The 23,039-nt window shown below is 42.6% G+C and overlaps 1 protein-coding gene across 3 annotated transcripts in view; it reads right to left on the bottom strand.

The window, feature by feature from the left end:
* The window catches only part of RBM33 (RNA binding motif protein 33), a 114,776-nt gene that overhangs the window by 27,836 nt on the left and 63,901 nt on the right, over positions 1-23,039 (bottom strand). Inside the window, exons 10-14 of one of the 3 annotated variants that reach the window (XM_036899665.2) lie at positions 18,165-18,297; positions 17,450-17,793; positions 15,901-16,176; positions 14,084-14,371; positions 10,321-10,926 (exon numbers count right to left, since the gene is read on the bottom strand). In XM_036899665.2, coding sequence (XP_036755560.1) covers positions 10,321-10,926; positions 14,084-14,371; positions 15,901-16,176; positions 17,450-17,793; positions 18,165-18,297 — 1,647 coding nt within the window. Of the gene's footprint in view, positions 1-10,293; positions 10,927-14,083; positions 14,372-15,900; positions 16,177-17,449; positions 17,794-18,164; positions 18,298-23,039 lie in introns of all 3 variants that reach the window. The other 2 variants (XM_036899666.2, XM_036899664.2) reach the window with 2 other exon arrangements.

The following is a 23,039-nucleotide window of genomic DNA, read 5'->3' as shown; positions in this document are numbered from 1 at the left end:
TACTTCTATAAATAAGCAGCGGGGAGACACATGAGATTCTATAAGAAATACTCACCAGTATCTAACTCTTCATAAGCAGCATTAATTCGCTCCTTTTGTAATCTTACCAAAAAATCCAGACAATAAAATGAGAGTGGCAAAGAACTAAAATCCACGTACTGATTAGCCTCATAACAAAGGTCTCTTTAAATTTCAAATTCCCCTATTATTTTCACCCCCATGTTTTAAATATGAAATGTGGCCTCATTTGACTTACACAGAAAGGCTCAAAGACACATTTACAGCACACAGCACGTTACAGCTACACTCAGCCAGGGTGCACCATCCTTTGCTTATTGGACGAGTGGTCATATGGCTACTGGGATGTTCCAGGCCATTCCACACAGGTTCTAGAATGGGAATGATGGAAATCCAGCCACCCCTGGTCCTGTAAGTTGGTCAGGGCTACTCCCCAATCACTGCACTTTCTCATACCCTCTAGATCCTCTCAACACCCTCTCTGGCCAGTCACCACCAGCTTGGGTGGGCAAGTAGAATGGAACCAAATCATCCTTATTCTAGAAGCCCCCAGGTAGAACTTTTCTCAATCTGCTTGGACTGCTTTATACTTACTGCAAATGGTAAATACTATCCCTAACCAAGAAATAGGTATCACTATGGAAAAAAGCAGCAGCAAAAGTAACTCACTATACATAATGGTAAAGAGCACAGGACTCAGAAGCCTAGCTCTACCAGTCAGCAGCTGGGTGGCTCTGAGCTACCCTGAGATTCAATTTACTCACCTGGAAAATGGGCACAGTAGCATCTTCCTCGTAAGAAGGCTGGGAATGCTTGCTCAACACATGACAGCAGCTACTGCTATCATACAGCATAAAATCACAAAAGTTATTTCTAGAAGGGGCCTTAGGAGCATTCTAAAAAGAACACTGGACATTACGAAGACCCTATTGCTCCTCACAGCAACACTGATAACCCCATTTACAGACTGCAGATCGAGGTTCACAGAAACGAAACAACCGTTCAGGGTCCCAAAGACAACACAGAACAGACGGTCACCCAAACACAGGTCTTCCTCCTCCAAAGCCACATTGTTTTGACCATTTCACACCATTGTGCACAAATGTAAACTCTCTGTCCTGGTAAGGGAGAGCTCGAATCTCTATAATCCATAAAAAGGAATTTCAGAATGGCCAACAAAAACACGATGCCAAAAGAAAGCCCTTGAAGAAAGTGAAGAAGCACTCTGTGAGCTTGTGAAACAGACCGCAACCCTGGGCACCACGGCCATGAGAACCAGCACAGAGAAAAGATTTTTGTTAAATTTGTTCTGAAAAAGCATCCTATGTCCATAAAGCATTAGCTGTAACAGAGAGGAACAATATAAAAAGATGAAAAATTCTCCCCTGATGATTAGCGGGAATAAGAACTAAGGTCCCTCTGAAGATGACATGATCAGTGAGGATGGACTGACACCTCCAGTGCGCCCAGACTCAGGTTCTTCCGCCTGTCAAACACCCAAGTCAATAAAATCCAGAGATAAATCATTTGATTACAAATACTGAAATCTGGAAAATGACACACGAGAACTCTGTACTAATTCACAATCACCTCACAGGTAGACCATGCACCTACAGAAATCCAACCAAGCTGTGAGGTATTTCCAATCTGTATGAAAGAGTAAGGATGCAAGAGCACTGCCCTCGTGGCGAGCCTGTGGACACCTGTCGGAACCGTGGCTGCCAGCAGGCACACTCCGGAGGACAGCCCTGTGTGTCAGTCTGGAGATGGCCAGGAGGAGACCACCGGATACAGAGTACTTCAGGCAAGTCCATTAGATGCCAATTCAGTTTAGAAAAAAGTGAAGGGAATAAAACTGACTCTCTCCAGAGTAAACCTCCTTAGGGAACCTTAATACTATAATATATATTGTATGTTTGTACTAAAAGAATGCAAAGATAAGTCCACAGGTTATAGCAAAACATAAGAGCATAAAACTGACACTGAAATGCTTTTACTCAACAATTAATTATAAACCTGAAATGCATAATAATATTCTGCATACGTACAATGTACAAGTGTATCTCCTCAAATGTTGAACTCCTGTCAGACCCTTTCCGGGATGCTAGTCCGGCTCACAGCATAGCACAGCCCTGGGCACTGATGCCACAGCGAACGGATGGCGAGAAGGACCAGCAAGCAGGGACAGAAATCAAAGTCAAAAGAAATGTTAGCACTTAACAGACCTGTTTCCTGTGTACACTACCTGAAATAAGCACAATTATGAATGTTCTCTACACACCAAAAAAAAATAAAGCCAATGCCCTTAGGGAAATACCATTTGTTCTAGTTTGGAGAGATATGAACAAGAAACATTTATACTCTAAGTCAAGTGTTGCCAACATGCTACTGAATTCTTGGAATAAATCCTCAAACACAGAACATGTAGGTTAGTTAACTTAATACTTAAGAATTAAAAAGACAGAAAAGATGGTGGCCTGAGAGGTGAGACATAGGCTTCCTCCTAAAACCGCATATAATATGAAAATAAAATTAATACGACTAATCCTGAAAGAGCAACAGGAAAGAGGGCTGCACCAAACTGCATATACCTGGAGAAAAAAATAAACCTCACGGAACAGGGTAACGTACCAAAGCCATGGCCCAGCAGCACCCAAGCCCTTCCCCCACCCCAGCTCACCAGCAGAAGGAAGAAAAACAGAGCAGGGAGGGAGTGAAGGCCCGGGACTGCTGAATATCTAACTGTGGAGATCTGCTCTGGGAGCACAAACCTACATTTCATGGTGCTTGCATGGTACTCTCATGATAAGGGGGTTGGAAAGCTAAGACAGGCAGAATACTTGGAGAGCCTGAGATTCCAGCCACTTGTGGAAAGCAGGGATCCATATCCGGCTGCTCTGGGACAAAAGAAAGGCAGGCAGTCTAAGAGAATTCCTAACAGCAAGAGGACTGCTAAAGGGGCAAAGATTGCACAGAGCTTATTGCTCAGGAGAAACGACAGGTAGACAAAATTGTCCAGGTGCACTCTGCCCAGCAGATTGGGATCTTTCTCGATCTTCAGGCACTCCAGCTCCCTGGCTGGCTACATAGCTCAAAGGACACCCTCTGTGATATGCAGCCTACTGCACCTTTCTCATGGCCAGCCCCACCTGGCTCACAAACCAGCAAACCCTACCCTGGCATTAGGCCAGCCAGAGGGAAACCCCATCTATAGCAACTAAAACACAAAGCATAGAGGCTTATACCTCTGTGCTCAGCCCACTGGTTCAGGCAGTGGAGACAGGCATAGCAGCCTGGGAGCAGGAAACAGCTCTTTCCTCCCGCCAGGCACCAATACCGCTCCCCTGCAACCCCCGACATTGCTTCAGGGGCTGAGCAGATGCAGAGAGTAGAGCTTCTGGGCACTAGAGGGCACCATATACAAATATGTAATGCCAAAGAAACCTGGTTCAAAGTAAAATTATGAATACAACACCTAAGAAAGATTCAAATTAAATCGACCTCATGAATCTTCCTGAAAGGGGTTTCAAAATAAAAATCGTTAACATGCTCATGGAGGTACAGAAAAATATTCAAGATCTCAGGAATGAATTCTGGTCAGAGATCCAATCGTTGTAGAGCACAATGGAGGGTATTAAAAGCAAATTAGATACGGTGGAGGAGACGATAAACAAAATAGAAATCAGATAAAAGGAATACAAAGAAGCTGAGGTACAGAGAGAAAAAAGGATCTCTAACAATGAAAGAATATTGAGAGAATTGTGTGACAATCCAAACAGAACAATATTCACCTTATAGGGGTACCAGAAGAAGGAGAGAGAGAAAAAGGGTTAGAAAGTATCTTTGAGGAGGTAATTGCTGAAAACTTCCCCAATCTGGGGAAGGACATAGTCTCTCAGGCCATGAAGGTGCACAGATCTCCCAACACAAGGGGCCCAAGGAAGACAACACCAAGACATATAGTAATTAAAGTGGCAAAGATCAAGGATAAGGACTATTAAAAGCAGCCAGAGAGAGAAATAAGATCACATACAAAGGAAAGCCCATCAGGCTATCATCAGACTTCTTGGCAGAAACCTTACAGGCCAGAAGGGAGTGGCATGATGTATTTTATGCCATGAAGCAGAAGGGCCTCGAACCAAGAATACTCTCTACGGCAAGATTATCATTTAAATTTGAAGGAGGGATTAAACAATTTCCAGATAAGCAAAAACTGAGAGAATTTACCTCCCACAAACTGTCTCTACAGTGTATTTTTGAGGGACTCTTACAGATGGAATTGTTCCTAAGGTTTAATAGCTGTTACCAGAGGTAATAAAACCACAGTTAAGAAAGTAGAACAGTTAATTACCAAGCAAATGCAAAATTAAATCAACTATCCCCAAAGTCAATCAAGGGATAGACAAAGAGTACCATGAATCTAAAGCCTGCAATTCCAATAAATACATACCTATTGATAATCACCCTAAATGTAAATGGACTGAATGCATCAATCAAAAGACATAGAGTCACTGAATGGATAAAAACAAGAACCATCTATATGCGGCCTACAAGACACTCACTTTAAATCCTAAGACATACACAGACTAAAAGTGAAGGAATGGAAAAAGATGTTTCATGTAACTAATAGGGAGAAAAAAGCAGGAGTTGCAGTACTTGTATCAGACAAAATAGACTTCAAAATACAGAAAGTCACAAGAGACAAAGAAGGACATTACATAATGATGAAAGGGTCAATCCAACAAGAAGATATAACCATTATAAATATCTATGTGCCCAACAAGGGAGCACCTACATATGCGAAACAAATACTAACAGAATTAAAAGGGAAAATAGAATGCGATGCATTCATCCTAGGAGACTTCAACACTCCACTCACTCTGAAGGACAGATCAACCAGACAGAAGATAAGTAAGGAGACAGAGGCACTGAACAAAACAACAGAACAGATGGACCTAACAGACATCTGCAGAACTCTACACCCCAAAGCAACAGAAATCACATTCTTCTCAAGTGCACATGGAACATTTTCAAGAATAGATCACATACTAGGCCACAAAAAGAGCCTCGGTAAATTCAAAAAGATTGAAATTGTACCAACCAGTTTCTCAGACCACAAAGGTATGAAACTAGAAATAAATTACGCAAAGAAAATGAAAAACCCCACAAACACATGGAGGCTTCACAACATGCTCCTAAATAACCAAAGAATCAATGATCAAATAAAAACAGAGATCAAGCAATATATGGAGACAAATGACAACAATAATTCAACACCGCAAAAATCTGTGGGACGCAGTGAAGGCCGTGATAAGAAGAAAGTATACTGCAATACAGACCTACCTCAGGGAAGAAGAACAATCCCATGAGCAGTCTAAACTCACAATTAATGAAACAAGAAAAAGAAGAAAAAATGAGGCACAAAAAGTCAGTAGATGGAGGGACATAATAAAGATTAGAGCAGAAATAAATAAAATCGAGAAGACCAAAACAATAGAAAGAATCAATGACAGCAAGAGCTTGTTCTTCAAGAAAATAAACAAAATAGATAAACCCCTAGCCAGCCTTATCAAGATAAAAAAGAGAATCTACACACATAAACAGAATCAGAAATGAGAAAGGAAAAAATCGCTATGGACACCATAGAAATACAAAGAATTATGAGAGAACACTATGAAAAATTATATGCTAACAAACTGATAACCTAGAAGAAATGGACAACTTTCTAGAAAAATACAACTTTCCAAGGCTGACCCAGAAAGAAACAGGAAATCTGAACAGACCAATTACCAGCGACGAAATTGAATTGGTAATCAAAAAACTACCTAAGAACAAAACTCCTGTAAAAGATGGCTTCACCGCTGAATTTAATCAAACATTTAGTGAAGACCTAATACCCATTCTCCTTAAAGTTTTCCAAAGAGTAGAAGAGGGAATACTTCCAAACTAATTCTATAAGGCCAGCATCACTCTAACACCAAAACCAGGCAGACACCTCAAAAAAAGAAAATTACAGACCAATATCCCTGATAAACATAGATGCAAAAATACTCAACAAAATATTAGCAAACCGAATTCAAAAATACATCAAAAAGATCATCCATCATGATCAAGTAGGATTTATGCCAAGGATGCAAGGATGGTACAACATTCGAAAATCCATCAACATCATCCACCACATCAACAAAAAGGACAAAAACCACATGATCATCTCCACAGATGCTGAAAAAGCATTTGACAAAATTCAACATCCATTCATGATAAAAACTCTCAACAAAATGGGTATAGAGGGCAAGTACCTCAACATAATAAAGGCCATATGTGACAAACCCACAGCCAACACCATACTTAACAGCAAGAAGCTGAAAGCTATTCCTTTATGATCGGGAACAAGACAAGGATGCCCACTCTCCCTACTTCTATTCAACGTAGTACTGCAGGTCCTAGCCACTGCAATCAGACAACACAAAGAAATAAAAGGCATCCAGACTGGCAAGGAAGAAGTCAAACTGTCCCTGTTTGCAGATGACATGATATTGCACATAAAAAATCCTAAAGAATCCACTCCAAAACTACTAGATCTAATATCTGAATTAAGCAAACTTGCAGGATACAAAATTAATACACAGAAATCTGTGGCATTCCTATACACTAACGATGAACTAGCAGAAAGAGAAATCAGGAAAACAATTCCATTCACAGTTGCATCAAAAAGAATAAAATACCTAGGAATAAACCTAACCAAGAAAATGAAAGACCTATACTCTGAAAACTACAAGACACTCATGAGAGAAATTAAAGAAGATACCAATAAATGGAAACACATCCCGTGCTCATGGATAGGAGGAATTAATATTGTCAAAATGGCCATCCTGCCTAAAGCAATCTACAGATTCAATGCAATTCCTATCAAAATACCAGCAGCATTCTTCAATGAACTAGAGCAAATAGTTCTAAAATTCATATGGAACCACAAAAGACCCCGAATAGCCAAAGCAATCCTGAAAAGGATGAATAAAGCTGGGGAATTATGCTTCCCAACTTCAAGCTCTACTACAAAGTCACAGTAATCAACACAATTTGATACTGGCACAAGAACAGAGCCATAGACCAATGGAACAGACTAGAGAGCCCTGATATAAACCCAACCATATATGGTCAATTAATATATGATAAAGGAGCCGTGGACATACAATGGGGAAATGACGGCCTCTTCAACAACTGGTGTTGGAAAAACTGGACAGCTACATGCAAGAGAATGAAACTGGATTATTGTTTAACCCCATACAGAAAAGTAAACTCGAAATGGATCAAAGACCTGAATGTAAGTCATGAAACCATAAAACTCTTAGAAGACAACATAGGCAAAAATCTCCTGACAAAAGCAAAAATGAACACATGGGATTACATCAAACTAAAAAGTTTCTGTACGGCAAAGGACAGCATCAGCAGAACAAAGAGGCATCCTACAGTATGGGAGAATATATTCGTAAATGGCATATCCAACTAGGGGTTAATATCCAAAATATATAAAGAGCTTACACGCCTCAACACCCAAAAAGCAAATAACCCAATTAACAAATGGGCAGAGGATATGAACAGACAATTCTCCAAAGAAGAAATTCAGAGGGCCAACAGACATATGAAAAGATGCTCCACATCACTAATCATCAGGGAAATGCAAATTAAAACCACAATGAGGTATCCTCACACCAGTTAGGATGGCCAGCATTGAAAAGACTAGGAACAACAAACACTGGCAAGGATGCAGAGAAAGGGGAACCCTCCTACACTGCTGGTGGGAATGTAAGCTAGTTCAACCATTGTGGAAAGCAATATGGAGGTTCCTCAAAAAACTAAGAATAGAAATACCATGTGACCCGGGAATCCCACTCCTTGGAATTTACCCAAAGAATACAACTTCTCAGACTCAAAAAGACATACGCACCCCTATGTTTATCGCAGCACTATTTACAACAGCCAAGATACGGAAGCAACCTAAGTGTCCATCAGTAGATGAATGGATAAAGATGATGTGGTACATATACATAATGGAATATTATTCAGCCATAAGAAAGAAACAGATCCTACCATTTGCAACAACATGGATGGAGCTGGAGGATATTATGCTCAGTGAAATAAGCCAGGTGGAGAAAGACAAATGCCAAGTGATTTCCCTCATTGTGGAGTGTAACAACGAAGCAAAACTGAAGGAACAAAATAGGAGCAGACTGAGAGACTCCAAGAAGGAACTAGTGGTTACCAAAGGGGAGGGGTATGGGAGGGCGGGTGGGGAGGGAGGGAGAGGGGGATTGAGGGGTATTATGTTTAGTACACATGGTGCGGGGGTCACGGGGAAGACAGTGTAGCTCAGAGAAGACAAATAGGGACTCTGTGGCATCTTACTAAACTGATGGACAGTGACTGCATTGGGGTATTGGTGGGGACTTGATAATATCGGTAAACGTAGTAACCACATTGTTTTTTCATGTGAAACCTTCATAAGAGTGTATATCAATAATACCTTAATAAAAAAAAAAGAGCTAAAAAGTTATTCTAAAGTTGGGCAGTTAACTATTTTCATGTAAAAGTCCTCTGTTTTTCTGCATTCTGTAAAATTATACAGCATGATTTGGGAATACAGTCTGATATAGAAAATATATCTTTTCCACTGGAGAAAAAGCAAATATTTAAATAGATAAATTCTGTTAAAGGAGAGGTGTTCATTAGTTTGAAAGCTATTCTTGGACAGCAGAGCTGTGGCCCCCATATCCCCAGCCACATCAGCACATAGCAGCGATATGGCGGCCACAGGCCACAGAATTCCTATTCCCAACCAGAGCTCCATGGCCCCTCTTCTTCTGTTTGTAACTCACTTAAAAAAATGAGACACTGACAAAGTATGCTTAGAACAACGTCCAAAGCAAAAGGCCACAGACACTGTGGAAATTGTTAAAATACACTTGGGTTCTCACGTAATGATAACAAATTCATACAGTATTAAAATAATCTGATGTAACACAGGCCACCCGCTTATCAACATATTGAATCACAAGGAATGATGGTGAGAAAAAGGACTCAGATAAAACAAAATTATGGATCCTGTTGAGTATGAATTTCCGATTCATATAATTCTATGAGAGATTTTTTTTATAGCATATGAAAAACTGTGCATTTTAAGTCTACAAACCTAGAAATAAAATAAATAAATACAACTGAACATATTAAACACCCACCATGAGTTGTCTTAATCCAGTACAGCAGAGGCCACCGAGCCAGATATGCTCCTTCCCATTCCTATGTGTCCTTCTTTCCTGGCAGGGACTGAGACTTCAAGGCGATTTTTTTTCTTTATTATAAATATTTTGTAGTGTTTAAAGTAATCATCACTAGCCAGTTTGCTCTAAAAGCCTGTGTCTTAACACTTCTTCCCTTTTCTTCCTCCATTTATAATACAAACTGCACACTACAGGGAGCACTGTTACAGAACACAACATCCCCCAGACTCCACAGCACCTGCAAAGCAGGAGAGCGAGCAGCCGTCTGTGAGACTACAGGCAGAATGAGGAAGCAAGTCCCCCACAGGCCACCTGCTGACAGGAGAATCTGTCAGTGGGGGTCCACCCACAGCAGCTTTGTTTAAGTGCTGATCTGGCCAAACCACAATGGAGAACTGCCATTACTACGCTGAGAGAAGACTGAAACTGGGCCCTGTTCAAACTAACAAAGGAAACGGGAATACTCCACCTCCAAAAGCACGTGGCCCAGGCACACAGGATCCCACCTCAGAATGCTGCTAATGATAATCCTTTTTCTTTCCAAAGGGGGTAAATTAGCTTTGAAAACAGAAGCCAGGAAAGTCTTTGGAACAACACACAATACACTCTGCTCCCTGCCCCGCCACAGTTGTTCACTGAGTCCGAAGCTATACACAGCAAATTAGCTGTGTGTGATAAAGGAAATTTTATTTCCAAAACAAACTTGATGGCGGTTCTATCACAAATCACCTACAGAAAGAAACTAAAATAAACAGCACCTGCTTTCAGGACAGTCACTGGTCTTTCATGAAGATGTAGCAGAGACAAGTGAAACAGCACGGTCCCCAGGGAAAGCAGCATTTACACAATCCTTATACCAACTTCCAGCAGGTGGAGGCTGGTCTACATGGTTGTAACAGGAACAGTGTTTACTTCAAAACCCTTCTCTGGGAATTAGGACATTCTAAGTAAATTAAAGCACAAATTCCAAGAGGCACTGGTAACCTCGTCAACTTACCCCGCCTGACAACTTAATCACCCTGACCTTGGAGCTGACGTGTGGCACGTCTCCACCACCACTGTTTGCCCGGTGCATGACAGTCCTTTTCGTGCCGGGCTTGGCATCCGGGGGCCGGCCCTGGAGGGACGCCACTCGAGTGGTCAGCACAGAGGGCGGCGGCCCCTCTCCATCTGCAGGCTTTACCTGCAGGACTTTGTGCTGAGCAGGACTGTGAGGTACGGGTCTGGCCTGTCTCAAGTGTTTCAGTGGTTTCATCTGTTGTCCTTGATACTGCATGTTAGCACCAGGCGGCACAAAATTGGATGTTTTGGGCTGAAGGGCTGAAAGAGTGACATCCTGGTTCTTCACAAGAAGTCTGTTTTTCACATTCTGTCTGATCTGTGCTCCTGGGAAGGGTAACAGTGGGTTACCATTGGTGGGTGCCAGGGGCGCCGCCAGCTCTTCCTGCTCAGCCGGCACTGTGGGGGCACAGAGCTGCTGCTGAGCCAGCCTCTCCAGCAGCTCCTTCTTTCGAGCACCAGCCTGCTGCTGCCGACGGAGCTCCTTCTGCTTCAGGATTTCTTCTCTGAGGCGCTTCTGTTCTTCTATCTTTAGGCGATACAACCTTGTTTCCTCATCTTCATCAGGAAACTGAAACAGAGAACAGGCATGGACTACTTTGGGCATGAGGCAAGGTGACCATCCCAGGCTATTTCAACAAACTGAGAAAATGCACTTTTCAAAACCCTTTAATTCAGACCTTGAATGGAGCCATTCAAAATCTGCTTATAGACTTTAAGTGTAACCTCATCCTCTGGGGAGGGGAAAAATTACACAGCTAAAGCTAATTTGGAAAATCTTATTAGAATATGAAAAATGAAATAATGCAAATTCCACTCATTTACAAGTTTGAAACAAATTAACTATTCATTTAGGATATAAAAACATGTTTCGAATGGGACTGGCCAAAGTAGAGAGGCCATGCTGTCACACAGCTTTCATCTGGCTCTTTTCTGCAAACCAACAAAAGGTGGGGTGTAAATGACCTGAAAGGGCCTGATTAGAACTATTGATTTTTCGTACAGAATTTTCAGCCCGATCTCAAACTCATTTGTCACAGAATAATTGGTTATAATGAACGGCACAAGTCAATCTCCCTGACCTTGAACTCATGTACTCTCCTCAGAATCAAAATGCTGGCAATTGCAGTGGAATATTAATGGTGTATGAGGAATACCCTTAATATGCCAGTCCCAAACTATTCTGCAAGTCTACCAAAAAAAATTTTTTGAAAAAGTCCAGTAACTTTCATAAAAAGTACTCAGTGAGGAAAGTTTAAGTTAAGCAATTTACTAAAAACTGTAATTTTCTTTAAAAAATTTCAGATATCCTCACTCACAGAGCCTTTACAAAAGAACATAATAGAATTTAATCTATCTAGAATTCAGCTATTAACAAACAAACCTCAAGAATCAGGAATTGAGACCCCAGCGCAGCTGCAGAGTCACTGGCACCACCCGAGCCCATGCACCTGACCCACAAGCACAGACGCAGGGCTGCACCGGGGCTTCAGCCACTTTAAAGCAACTGTGACCAACATGGTTATTCAATTTCAAAGTCTAGGGTGAATCTGAAGGTGGATGAGGGCTAACACAGGTAGGTATACAGAGCAAGAAGGGCCACTAAGAGGAAGACAGAGAAAGTAAGACATGGGTCACAGCCACCTACGCATTCAGCGAGGGGCAGATGTCTGGGGGACAGTAAAAGAGTTAGAGGATCCACTGCTTCAAACTCAAGAATAATTTATATTCCTAGGATTTTCCCCCCAGCAGTCAAGAAGGAGTCAAAATATGTTCAAGAATAGAGAAAGAAAGGAATACTTCTTAACAGATTTGTCCTTCATTATATCATAATCAATTGGGTGAGTGCAAGAAACCACATTTACCTAAGCAAAACAAACTGAAGACTTTTTAGAAAGTAAGAATATTTTACTTCTGGTCCTATTTTACTTAAAGCAAATAAACTAGGGCATCCAACTCGTATCAAGGCTACACCTGCAAATGCATCTCACACACAACACGCTCCTCTGGTTCTACAGACAGCTTTTTCAGAGGCCTGCTTCAGTCCAACTCTTCTGAAAGGGGCAGCCAGATGTGGCTAGTGGCAGGCCTGCCAATTAGGTCCCTTTTCTCATTTTATTTAGTCAGTTATTACAAAAGTAAAGTGTATATGATTTAATTTTTCTGAACCAAAATCAGTTTACATATATGAGTTAGTAGCTAGCTATATAAAAGCGGGATAAAATTTTTAGCAAAGCTTTCTTACAAACTACCCCAATCCAGTTTGTAAATGTACTTTTTTTAATATGTGGATTTTAAAACCAAAAAAGTCAATCTTCTAGTAAGATCTTATTAAAATGTTAACTCAATATCTTGACTTTCTGTTTACATTTCCAATCTGGTTAACATTACATTACAACTGCCTATAATGATTTATTAAAAAATCTGACACCCCCCCCAAATTTAACTGATTAAAAGATGAAACCATTGTTAACTGTTTTCTATGTAATTAAGAAAACATGACTTGCCCATACTCAAACAACTCATGTCATTATTCTTTCATTATATTAGGTTAATACATGATACTTATTCACTACATTCTATGAATTTTTAAAATATTAGTATAACTTCCACAAACTGATCTTTTACCACTTCTCAGGCACATACACCCAACAGATAGGGGAACTGAGTAAGGCGAGTGAGAAGTGAAGTTGATGGGGATCACACTGTCAGCCCTGAGGGGTCATTACAAGGTCATCTTTCTAACCTATGCTGCACTTAAGACTCCTACGCTTTGTTAGAACCTCTGTTTTACAGGGATTTGCCAACTTTTCTATCTGCATTTCGAGGGAACAGCATGGAACTGACGCTTAATGGCACAGAGCAGAAGACAAGCACAGTCACTTCTTTTACAGGAAACCTATGGCTTCAAGGGGCTTGTCCCAGCCATAGATGTCACTTACACTTAACACAAGCTAATGAAAAAGTTCATGACTGATACTGTACTAATACTGAGTCTCCCCTAAGCAAAGAATAACCAAGTGGCCAAAACCAAATCAAGGTGCAAAGTTCTCAATTGGAAACCATGCAAAGTACTGACTCACATTTATTGTTTATTCTTACGACATTTACACCTATTAAAAACCAGCAACAATATATATAAAATTCAAAACAGAACAAACCCTCTCCAAATCTTATTCAAAGGCCAAAAGTAAAAGTGGTCCTATCTTCTAGCAGTTCACAGTGCAAACTGAGAAAAAGTCACAGAAACACTTAACAGAGCATCAGGAGTGAACCAACTACCACCCACAAGCCAAATCTAGCCCCAAATTTTATTTTATCACAAGTTTTACTGGAGCGCAGCCAAACCCACTGATGTAAGAACTGTCTATAACAGCTTTTGTGCTGAAACAGCAGAGTTGAGTAATTACAAGTGACAGTTGGGACTGTAAAGCCTAAAATACTTGCTACGTGGGACCTGTACAGAGTTTGCTAAACCCCAGTACACACAGACTCCAGAGCGCACGACTGTAACCGTACAATACACAAACACAGCCTATGACCATGAACCAGTGGCAGTGAAAGCGTGTCTCCTGTAACACAGCTGCTGGGTGAAAAGGACCCAGGTGAAAAAAGTGGGAAGATTTTGTGAATAACTCACTGAATGAGAGTGAACTAAGAGATGTAAGTTGACTATAAGGCTTCTTATTTGAGACCAAATATTATTTTTTGATCAAAAAAAGTCCCACCTCTGGTTCTGACTTTGCTGCTTCTTCAGGCTGAATCACAGGGCTAACTGGCTTGACTTTCACTTCAGCCTTGCCTTGCAAGTGCCTGGACCCCACCCCAGGCCTGGCGGGTGGGGACGTGCTGATCATGGGTTTTACTTGAGCCGCAGGTGTGGAGGAGCAACGACTGTTACTCATGTCCATGACATGTGATGGCGCTATTGGCAATTCACGCAGATTACTGTTTCTTGGAGCAGCTGGCTGCATCTGCTGCATTGGCCGTTTGGTGACACTCTGAGAGGCTGTGCTCTATCACAAGAAGAAAAATTCTAATCAGAACTGGGAACTTGGGAGAAGGAACATAAAAAGATATGTATTAGATAAAAATACAAAATATTTACTCTAATTAGAAAGTGACTTCTCTTTTTTGGTGGAAGAGACTTTTCCCATTGGTAAACACCCTGTTTCATGCATAAATGTTTCCTGCTCTGTGTAATAGCACACCCTACTATTAAGGACTGGGGCTGGTCAAGATAGGCACCTCTTCACGGGAATTACAGAAGGTGGCTGCAGTTGGTGCCTTAGTAGAGGGACTGGCATTTTAAACAGAATTGATATGGCTAACAAAGAACTCATCTACACAAGGAGTCAGCAGGATTAATGGCACCACCACTTTTACTGGGCCCCCTAAATTTTAATGTGGAACAAGTAAAAGAATCAAGCATTATGTCAGTGTCCCAAGAAAAACTACTCCTTGGGAAGAGAAAGTTGCCAGGAAGTTTTATCTGATAAAACATTCTTAAATCACATTCACCCTCAGAATTCTTACAGATTCAAATACTTAGAGGAGCTCACAGATGCGTGAGACGGTGGGGGTAGGAGGTGGGGAGAGGACTGAGACCTCTCATTGTTCAAGGGAACAAGGCCGTGGATGAAGTCTGCCACTGCTGTAACAAAATGAAACCTGGGTTACAATGACCCTTTTCCCAGATCTAGAAATCCTTCCTTGTTTCTTGTATCATTTTAGTGTCAGTGCTACTTTAAGAAAGCAAGAGGTAGGTATGAGAAAAATCGCTAAGTGACATGCTTCAAGCTCAAGGTCAAAAGGGACAGTACTAACAGGAAAACTCAACTATCTCAACATTATAACCTAGAACTCTAACCATTAGCTTCTTTCTAGAGCTAGTTGTTTAATGGAGGACAAGGCAGTAACAATGACTATTGTCTTTTACTTTTAAAGCAATACACCTTTCCCAGTTTGATAAATGACAAGCCACACATGTGCTGATGGTACTGATGAGTATAACCTCACAAATATTAAATGAACAATTAATCTCCCACAATTAAATATAAGCTCCATGAAAGCAGGAACCCTGTCTCTTTAGTTCAGTGCTGTGTTTCCAGGTACCAGAATAGGGTCCAGCAACAGAGGATGTTCAATAAGTTCCTCCTGCACTCATTTACTTAATTATTCAGAGTCCAAGAAGGTACATATAATCTGAGCATCAAAAATGAAGCCAGTGGCTAAAGTAGAATGACTACCATCCTAAAGTATTTTCTAAAATCATGTGTCTATTAATTATAACATCTAATCATCTAGATATACAAAAGTAAAATGCTGAAGTAATACTAGTCTTTCAGGTACAAAAGGGCTATTATTAATTTCTGTTGTCAAAAAGATCAATTTACTAAGCAGTTTTTAAGCATGCATTCACTTCAGAAAAATGTACACTTCATTAATTAAATCAGCGTTGGAAACTATTCCGACCCACAGGTTCTGCCGTAAGCTCTGTGACTAAAAGGGCATCCCTTGAGCAGCTGGCTAGCGGGACACTCACATGCCTGAGCCCCTGGCGCTGGGGGCACTGCATCCGACTGCTGTTAGGCTGGGGCTGGGCCGTCTGCATGTGAGGCCTGAACGGGGGCTGGGACATGGGCATCAGCGGCGGCGGGGGCACCGACAGGTGGTGGTGGTGCTGGTGCGGCGGCGGTGGCTGCGGCGGTGGCTGGTGCTGTGGCGGCGGCTGCAACGGGGGCTGGTGCGGCGGCGGCGGCGGCGGCTGTGGCGGGGGCTGTGGCTGGTGTGGAGGTGGCAGGGGCGGGTGCAGGGGACCCTTCCGCAGAAAGAAAGAAGCCACAGGTCATGAATGCCTATGCGTGGTACATTCCAATCCAGCCGTTGCCTTACAAACCCCAACACCAGAAAGGAACATGGAGGTGGTACTAAAATTTCACTTTAGATTTGTTGATTAAGGGAATATTACCTTAAATGCACTTAGAAGTTAAAAGCTACTCTTTGACATTTTATATTTGCCCTAAGTCCTATTAATCCTGAAATTTCAGAAATCTGTCCTAAGGAATAACTAAGGGTGCAAAGCAAACAACCTCAAGAAGGCTGTCTGCCCCACTGTTTGTAATACCCAAGTACTGAAACCAAAAACGTGCAGGAAAGTGACAGCCATAAATGTAAGCTTGTACAGCACTTCTAAAGGATGGAATGAAAAATAATCCACTGATGTGAGAAGATCATTAAACTACGTGCACTGGGAAAAAGGCATGGGTGCTGAGGGTGCGCACACTGAGCAAGACTGGAAAGCACACAACCAAATGTGAGTGGGGACCATCTCCACACCATTGGATTGTTTGCCCTTGAAATACTTCTCTATACCGGACAATTTCTGCAAATGGAAGATGTACTAATTGTATTTTTCTACCATAAAGAAAAACGAAAAAACATTTATCTTATTTTAACATCCAAAATAATCATTTTCTTCTACTTTAGATACATATTGTTTCTCAATAGCTGATTCAAGCATACCATCATTACATATTTTAACAGTATGAAAGTATGTAAATAATTAAAATTTTAGTATTGAAGCTAAAAATACAGGAAGAAACATACTGGGTGAGAAAGCTATCACAGATACTCAAGGCGACCCATCAGCAGAGGGCGCTCAAGTCTCTCGAATGAGGGAGCAGCAACACTTCCTCCCTCTGCACAAGGAATCCTTGCACCACGTTGGCAGGAACATAACTGGACAAAGAACTTGATTTCCACCGGTAAACCTTTTAAGATCTTGCAATGGGTGTAAAGGTTTTATCAAAACACGTCCCCATTGTATTGAAAGCATAACTTTAAAAAAAGTCTTACTACTGAACTTTTCATTTCCCCAAAAATGACAGTAACTTTTCCCATTTCTCCTATGATTGAGGAGATATACGATAGTCAAGACAGTTGTCTATAATAAACAACACACTTAAATCTTTAAGTATCTCCACATTTTAGGAGGCTTGCATAAAAATGGGAAAGAAACTTCATTTTATGAAATATACAGTCCCAAAGATACATGTGCAACCACCATCTGCACAGCTGGCTGGGACACATACCTGCAGGCTGGGCTGCGCGTGCGTGGGCAGGAATGGCTGTCCCGGGCCAGGCAGAAAGGGCTGACGGGGAGGAATGAAAGGCCGCGTGGCAGCTGAGCCTGGCTGGCTGAAGTGAAGGATCCCCACTGGGCCCGGCGGCTGGAGGGCTGGCCGTACAGGCCTCTCTCTCGGGAACACCGGCTGCTGTCCTTGCTGACTGAACGCTGGTCCGGGCTGAGAGAACGGTAAAGGGCTGGGAGCAGGCACGGGGTGACTACTGCTAAGAAGCGTAGGGGGAGGCGGCGGTGGAGGGGGGCTTCGTTGTTCCAAAAAGAGGTGACTCGGGAACCTTGCTTCACCTGAAACTGAACAGCAATGCAACATTACACTGGTCCTGCAGAACCCACACCGCACAGAGGAGTTCTACGCACAGCCTCACTACACGCAAAAATTAAGTGGTGGCAGGGCTATGAATGTTGGAAAGGAAGGCTAGGCTGCCTATTTCTAGATCACTTCTTTAGTCATCTTCTATAGATGATTCCCTCCTCTGCTGTGAGCGATTCACATTTCAGATACCAATCATGTCCAATTTTGTTACTTGAAATGACAAGCTACAGTGCCGTGGCACAAAACTCCGACACTTAACCAAATCTCCTACTAAATTCAGTTTAACACGCAAGTGGGCACGTCACCCCACGGGGCACCGTCCTGTTTGTTATTCCGCACCATCCCTTACCTCCCAAGAAGAAAGGGTCTCGCTCCTGGGGCGGGGGCGGGGCCCTCCACTGGTCCTGAAGAGGAAGTCGCGGGGGCTGGCTGAAGCTGCTGGGGACAGGCCCGGGCGCGTGCTGCGGGAACTCTGGAGGGCCCTAGGGAGCAGCAGGGAAACAGCCTGTGATTCTCAGAAACGCAAACACAGGGGGCCAAGTGACCGAGCTCCTGCAGCCCCCACGCCCGGAGATACAACTGCATGTTACAAGACCTTCTGCCATTACGGAAAAGTCTGATATCAAAGGCGGCATCCTCCATGTTACCTCCACGGTTTACTATTACTAGAGCACCACAGAAATTATTTTTACGCTTACTGATGTCCATGCAGTTACTGACCTTGACCATTAGTCAGAAAGACTACATGTCTACTTTCTGTGTTCCTGATACTTCTCTTCTCAAACATGCTATTATTTGCTACCTTTTAAACATAACCTTAAGCTACCACTATGAAGCTGCTTTATTTCAAAAAAAGAAACTACCTGTGTACCACAACAAAAAGGAAAAGGAAAAGATGAAATGTTTAAGAAACCACATTATACCAAAGAAGTATCACACAGATTTCATCAGATAAAACATTTGGAACCCTAAGGACTAGTGTTTTCCAGTGACTTCACGTTTACAGCGGAACTTTGTACACAGGCAAACTAAAATCACTGTTTTTCAGTAGGCCTTTCAAGTACTCATGGAGATTTTTTTAAAACACTATACTTATTTAAGCCTTACACTTTTTGTGAGGCATTTAAAGAAAGACTGTTGGCTGTATGACATTAGAGAGATTATGTTTAAACACAACTATTACATCTTTATAAAAACACAGGTTATTAGACACTTACTGAAATGTGGAACAGAAAGTCCCAAGGCTAAATAAGTTCCTATAGTTTTTATCTATTACTTTAGGTGAAACCAGGGAAATTCTCGCTTTCCCAAGTTTTTGACATCAGGGAATGCCACTTCTCACTCTTGAGAAAGGCATCAATTAAGATACAACCAAAGCACCTGTAACTGAGAAGTAAGCTCTGTGAGATTACATACTGCATATATTCATACTAAAGGAGTATGAATTTAGAAATTTTTTATTTCTAATAAATGTATACCTTTTATCATAATGTTACTTTGAGACTTCAATACTAGGATGTTTTGATATGGATATTCTTCATTATTTAATACTGTGATGATAAGCTAAGAAACATATTTCTAATAGCATAGGCTGTGATACATTGTTACTCATTAAATCTGCAGGACTTTCAATGGTCTTGCCTTATTTTCTTCCAATGCTACATTTCCTCCTGTTTTAAAAACATTCTCTTTTTGTTTGAAGTCAATGAAATATGTGGTGTCTATCTGCATGTATATTTCAACACGTAAAGTAAATAGAACATTTATTAATGAAGTATTTATTTATAAAATGTACAATTAGTATTCTGTCTTTAGTTTTATATATATCAACTTTTTTCTCACATATACAAACATTTCAAAAGATGCTTTAAAATCATCTTAAAAACTGTCTGGATGATAATAAATTAGCAAATCAAGGTCCTGCCTGTCATTAATTGAAAAAAAGTTTTTTAACCATTTTTCTTGCACCAGCCCAGAAAATAAAAAAGAAATTGCTTGCCCCCTGTTTGCACAAGGTTTGACTGGGCACACGGACACATCTATACAGATTACCAAATGCTCACCCCAAGTAAAACCCATTTGCAATTAAGCAGCTTGTTTCCTTAAGCTCTTATATTTGACTAATACTCTTTCTTGTGAGGGGAGGGGAGGGAAAGAGGAGGGGAAAGGGGAGAGGAGGGGAGGAGAGGGGAAGGGGTAGGGGGTAAAGGAGGGGGGAGGGGAGGGGGAGGGGGAGGGGAAAGGTGGACACCCAGAGTTTCAAACAGAAATACAGAAAAAATAAGATTCATTAAAGAACTTACACTGAGAAATACAAATCCCATAGATCAAAACTATGTTCTGAGACATGGAGAAGGGACACCACCACAGCCTAAAACAAGCTGAAGACATCACTGAAATTTAAAATTTTCCAAAAATGAAATATATGTATTTTTCATGAGGTTTCAGCTTACAAACAGTAAAATATTAACACCTACCTGAAGATAAAAAACCATTTTCAACATTAGAAGTGTGGAGACACACAGCAGCCATCTTCAAATACCCGAGCTGTGGTCATCTGGAAGGTATGTGCTGGTCTATACCAGGTCACGACAGGACTGTCTGGTCCGGCACTGGTGGGGTGATACCAGCAACAGCACGGCACCCTGAGCACCACCAGAAGTGCTCTCTGGGGCATGAGCCGCCCTGTAGCAGGAGGCCTGCCGCCATCGGGAGGGTCTAGGGAACTGGCCTGGAGGGCCCACAGGGTCCACGCCAACCCGTGAGAACACCGGGTCTGTCCATGTTCTCTGAATCATGCAGCAAGTTGAAAAACCAAGTTGAGAACCTGGGCTAGGCTAAAACAACTCACGAGGGAATCCGAAAGTCTGTCTGCTGTGCTGGCATTGGGATGGGCCAGGAAATTAAGTGGAATGGCCTGGCAAAATGCTGGCTCTGGGACTTGGGGGCGCTCCCTTAGTGGGTTACTTGGGTCCAGTGTCAGTATTCTCATTTTCCTGCTTCAGCAGCTGGTCTTACAGTCCAGGCGAAGCCAGGTCAGAAGACAGGAGACCCAAGACAGAGCCCAGGCCAGAGTCTGCCCAGGCCCATTCTGACCAAGGGTCAGGTGTGGTCACTGGCAACAGGAGTGGGAGGTAATTCTCTCTCCTAACCCAGGATTCACAGCCCAGGGATGTGAGCCCCCATCCAGCGGTAATAACTGTAGCCATCTGCACAGATGAAGCCACTGTGAGCCAGTCAGGCAGCAATGCTGTACAAGTATCTATTCCAGAGTAAGGACCCACTCGCTCCTGGGCAAGGCAACAGCGGCTCTCGCCGCAGCCGCTCACCTCCTGGGTGGCAGGCCCCACGTGGAGCCCTTCACTGCTGGAACTCATGAACGCCAGCAGTGACAGTGGGGCTGTGGTCTCCCATTTCACAGCCAAGGAAATCTAAACTTAGTCATTAAATAATTTGCCCAAGGTGATACCATTGTTTTTTTTAATAAGCTTTTAATACTCACAGAAAACAACTAAAAGCTCCCACAGGGTTTGTTTTAGTAATGGTATGATGAAAATGAGGCAAGGAAAGTTCCAAACCCATATGGTAAAAATCCTAGCAAAATTACTGAATTTGGGGATTTAAGAAGCATATTTTTTCTTGACTTAGGTATGAAAATGACAGTATACAGTCAACCCAGAACTGTGGACTCTGGAAACCATCACATTACATACAAATCCACCCGCCACTGATCGCTTTGGAAAATGTTCACTCTGTCCTTCTACTTTAGCCAAAATACACAGTCTCTACAGAAAAAGGCTTCTCTTCTAAGCCCTCAGTACAGCCCTCCCGCCCTGACTCTGCACTCTCGCTGGTGGCCTGTCTGGCTGCCTCGCCGTTTCAGGAGACCCTCTCTCACACAGGCCGCACCAACAGAGCCAAGCAGCCTGCTGCTCCCATTTCCCAGCTCAACAGGAGTCACTGCACACGTGTGTCTCCCCTTCCCTGGCCACCAGTGTCCCTGTCTAGTTTCCACCCACTCCCGCTCCGTGCTTCTGCTGCGTGGCACTCTGCGTAGCTTCCAGTCCCTTGGCCCTGCGGCCCTGCCCTCTGGAGCCCTCCCAGCAGGTAGATGCTTGTCCCCCAGACCGACAGGGACTCCCCATCCCCTCTCCCGACAGCGTATTCTGCCCCCTTTCCATGTGTTCTCTGCTTTCACTCACCTCCATCTACAGAGAATTTTCTAGCATGAATAATGTGCTTGCTGCTAATTCTTAGCAGCAGTCTATTTGTTTTAAAAAAAAATCTCATTTTATCACTGTATTCGGTCAGATTTTTCATTAAAGGACCAATATGCTGAATCCTAACAGAGGTGGAAAGTCTTATGCTACTGATTTGCTGACAAGCTTTCAACCTGAACTACAGCCAGCATGCTTTAGAGCTCCCAATTTATTAGCTGTTTCAGTCACCACCGTGTAAAGAGTTGATAAAGCAGCAGAGACACAGGGAGACAGCATCAGAAAGGTCCGGAAGAGTGACACATGCTTTCTGGGAGTCCTGTGGGGCTACTGCACCTAAGTCCTGTACTCTATTAGCAGCCAGAGCGCAGTGGCATTCGTCCTGGGAGCTCCACTAACTTAAACTCTTTCACTCTTTCACCAGCCCCAACAAAGGGCAAAGCCCAGCCTGGTTCTGTTGCTGAGAGCCACTGAATCCACCCACAACCAGCACAGCCCTGCTCTCTCCTGCCTGCTGGGCTCCAGTGGGCACGGCTTCAGCACACACAGTTTGCAGCACCTGAAGACAGCAGAGCTCAGTCCCAGATCCGCCAAGAATTACAACAGAATTATTCTGTAGCTGGGGTTCCTTCCTCAGCTTCATGGAAGCCGGGGCTGGCAGGTTCTCTTAACTTTCCTTCCTTATTTTGCTTACAACTACAAGCTGAAAGAGGTTCCTGACTTTTCTGTCTTGGCTAATAAACATGGCTTTCCTCGCGTTTTAACATGCACTGATACTTACTGCAGCCTTTCCTACCGGCTTGGATCATGCTGCACTTACAGACAACTGACAGATAATCGGGTTCTTATACAATCTGCCATCAATGATGAATCCGATGACTGCATGTCGGTGTCCCAGGTCCCACCTGCTGGTGAAGTGCCCGGCAGGCCTCGTCATGTCTCTGCTGCCACAGGGCTCTTCATAACTTTCTTCCTCCCTCCATTAGGGAGTTACTCTGAGTCCTCCA

Source organism: Manis pentadactyla, chromosome 7 (assembly GCF_030020395.1).
Source record: "Manis pentadactyla isolate mManPen7 chromosome 7, mManPen7.hap1, whole genome shotgun sequence".
In the NCBI taxonomy this organism is placed as follows: Eukaryota; Metazoa; Chordata; class Mammalia; order Pholidota; family Manidae; genus Manis; species Manis pentadactyla.
The sequence above is the reverse complement of the archived record's forward strand: the minus strand, read 5'-3'. Positions and strand labels throughout refer to the sequence as shown.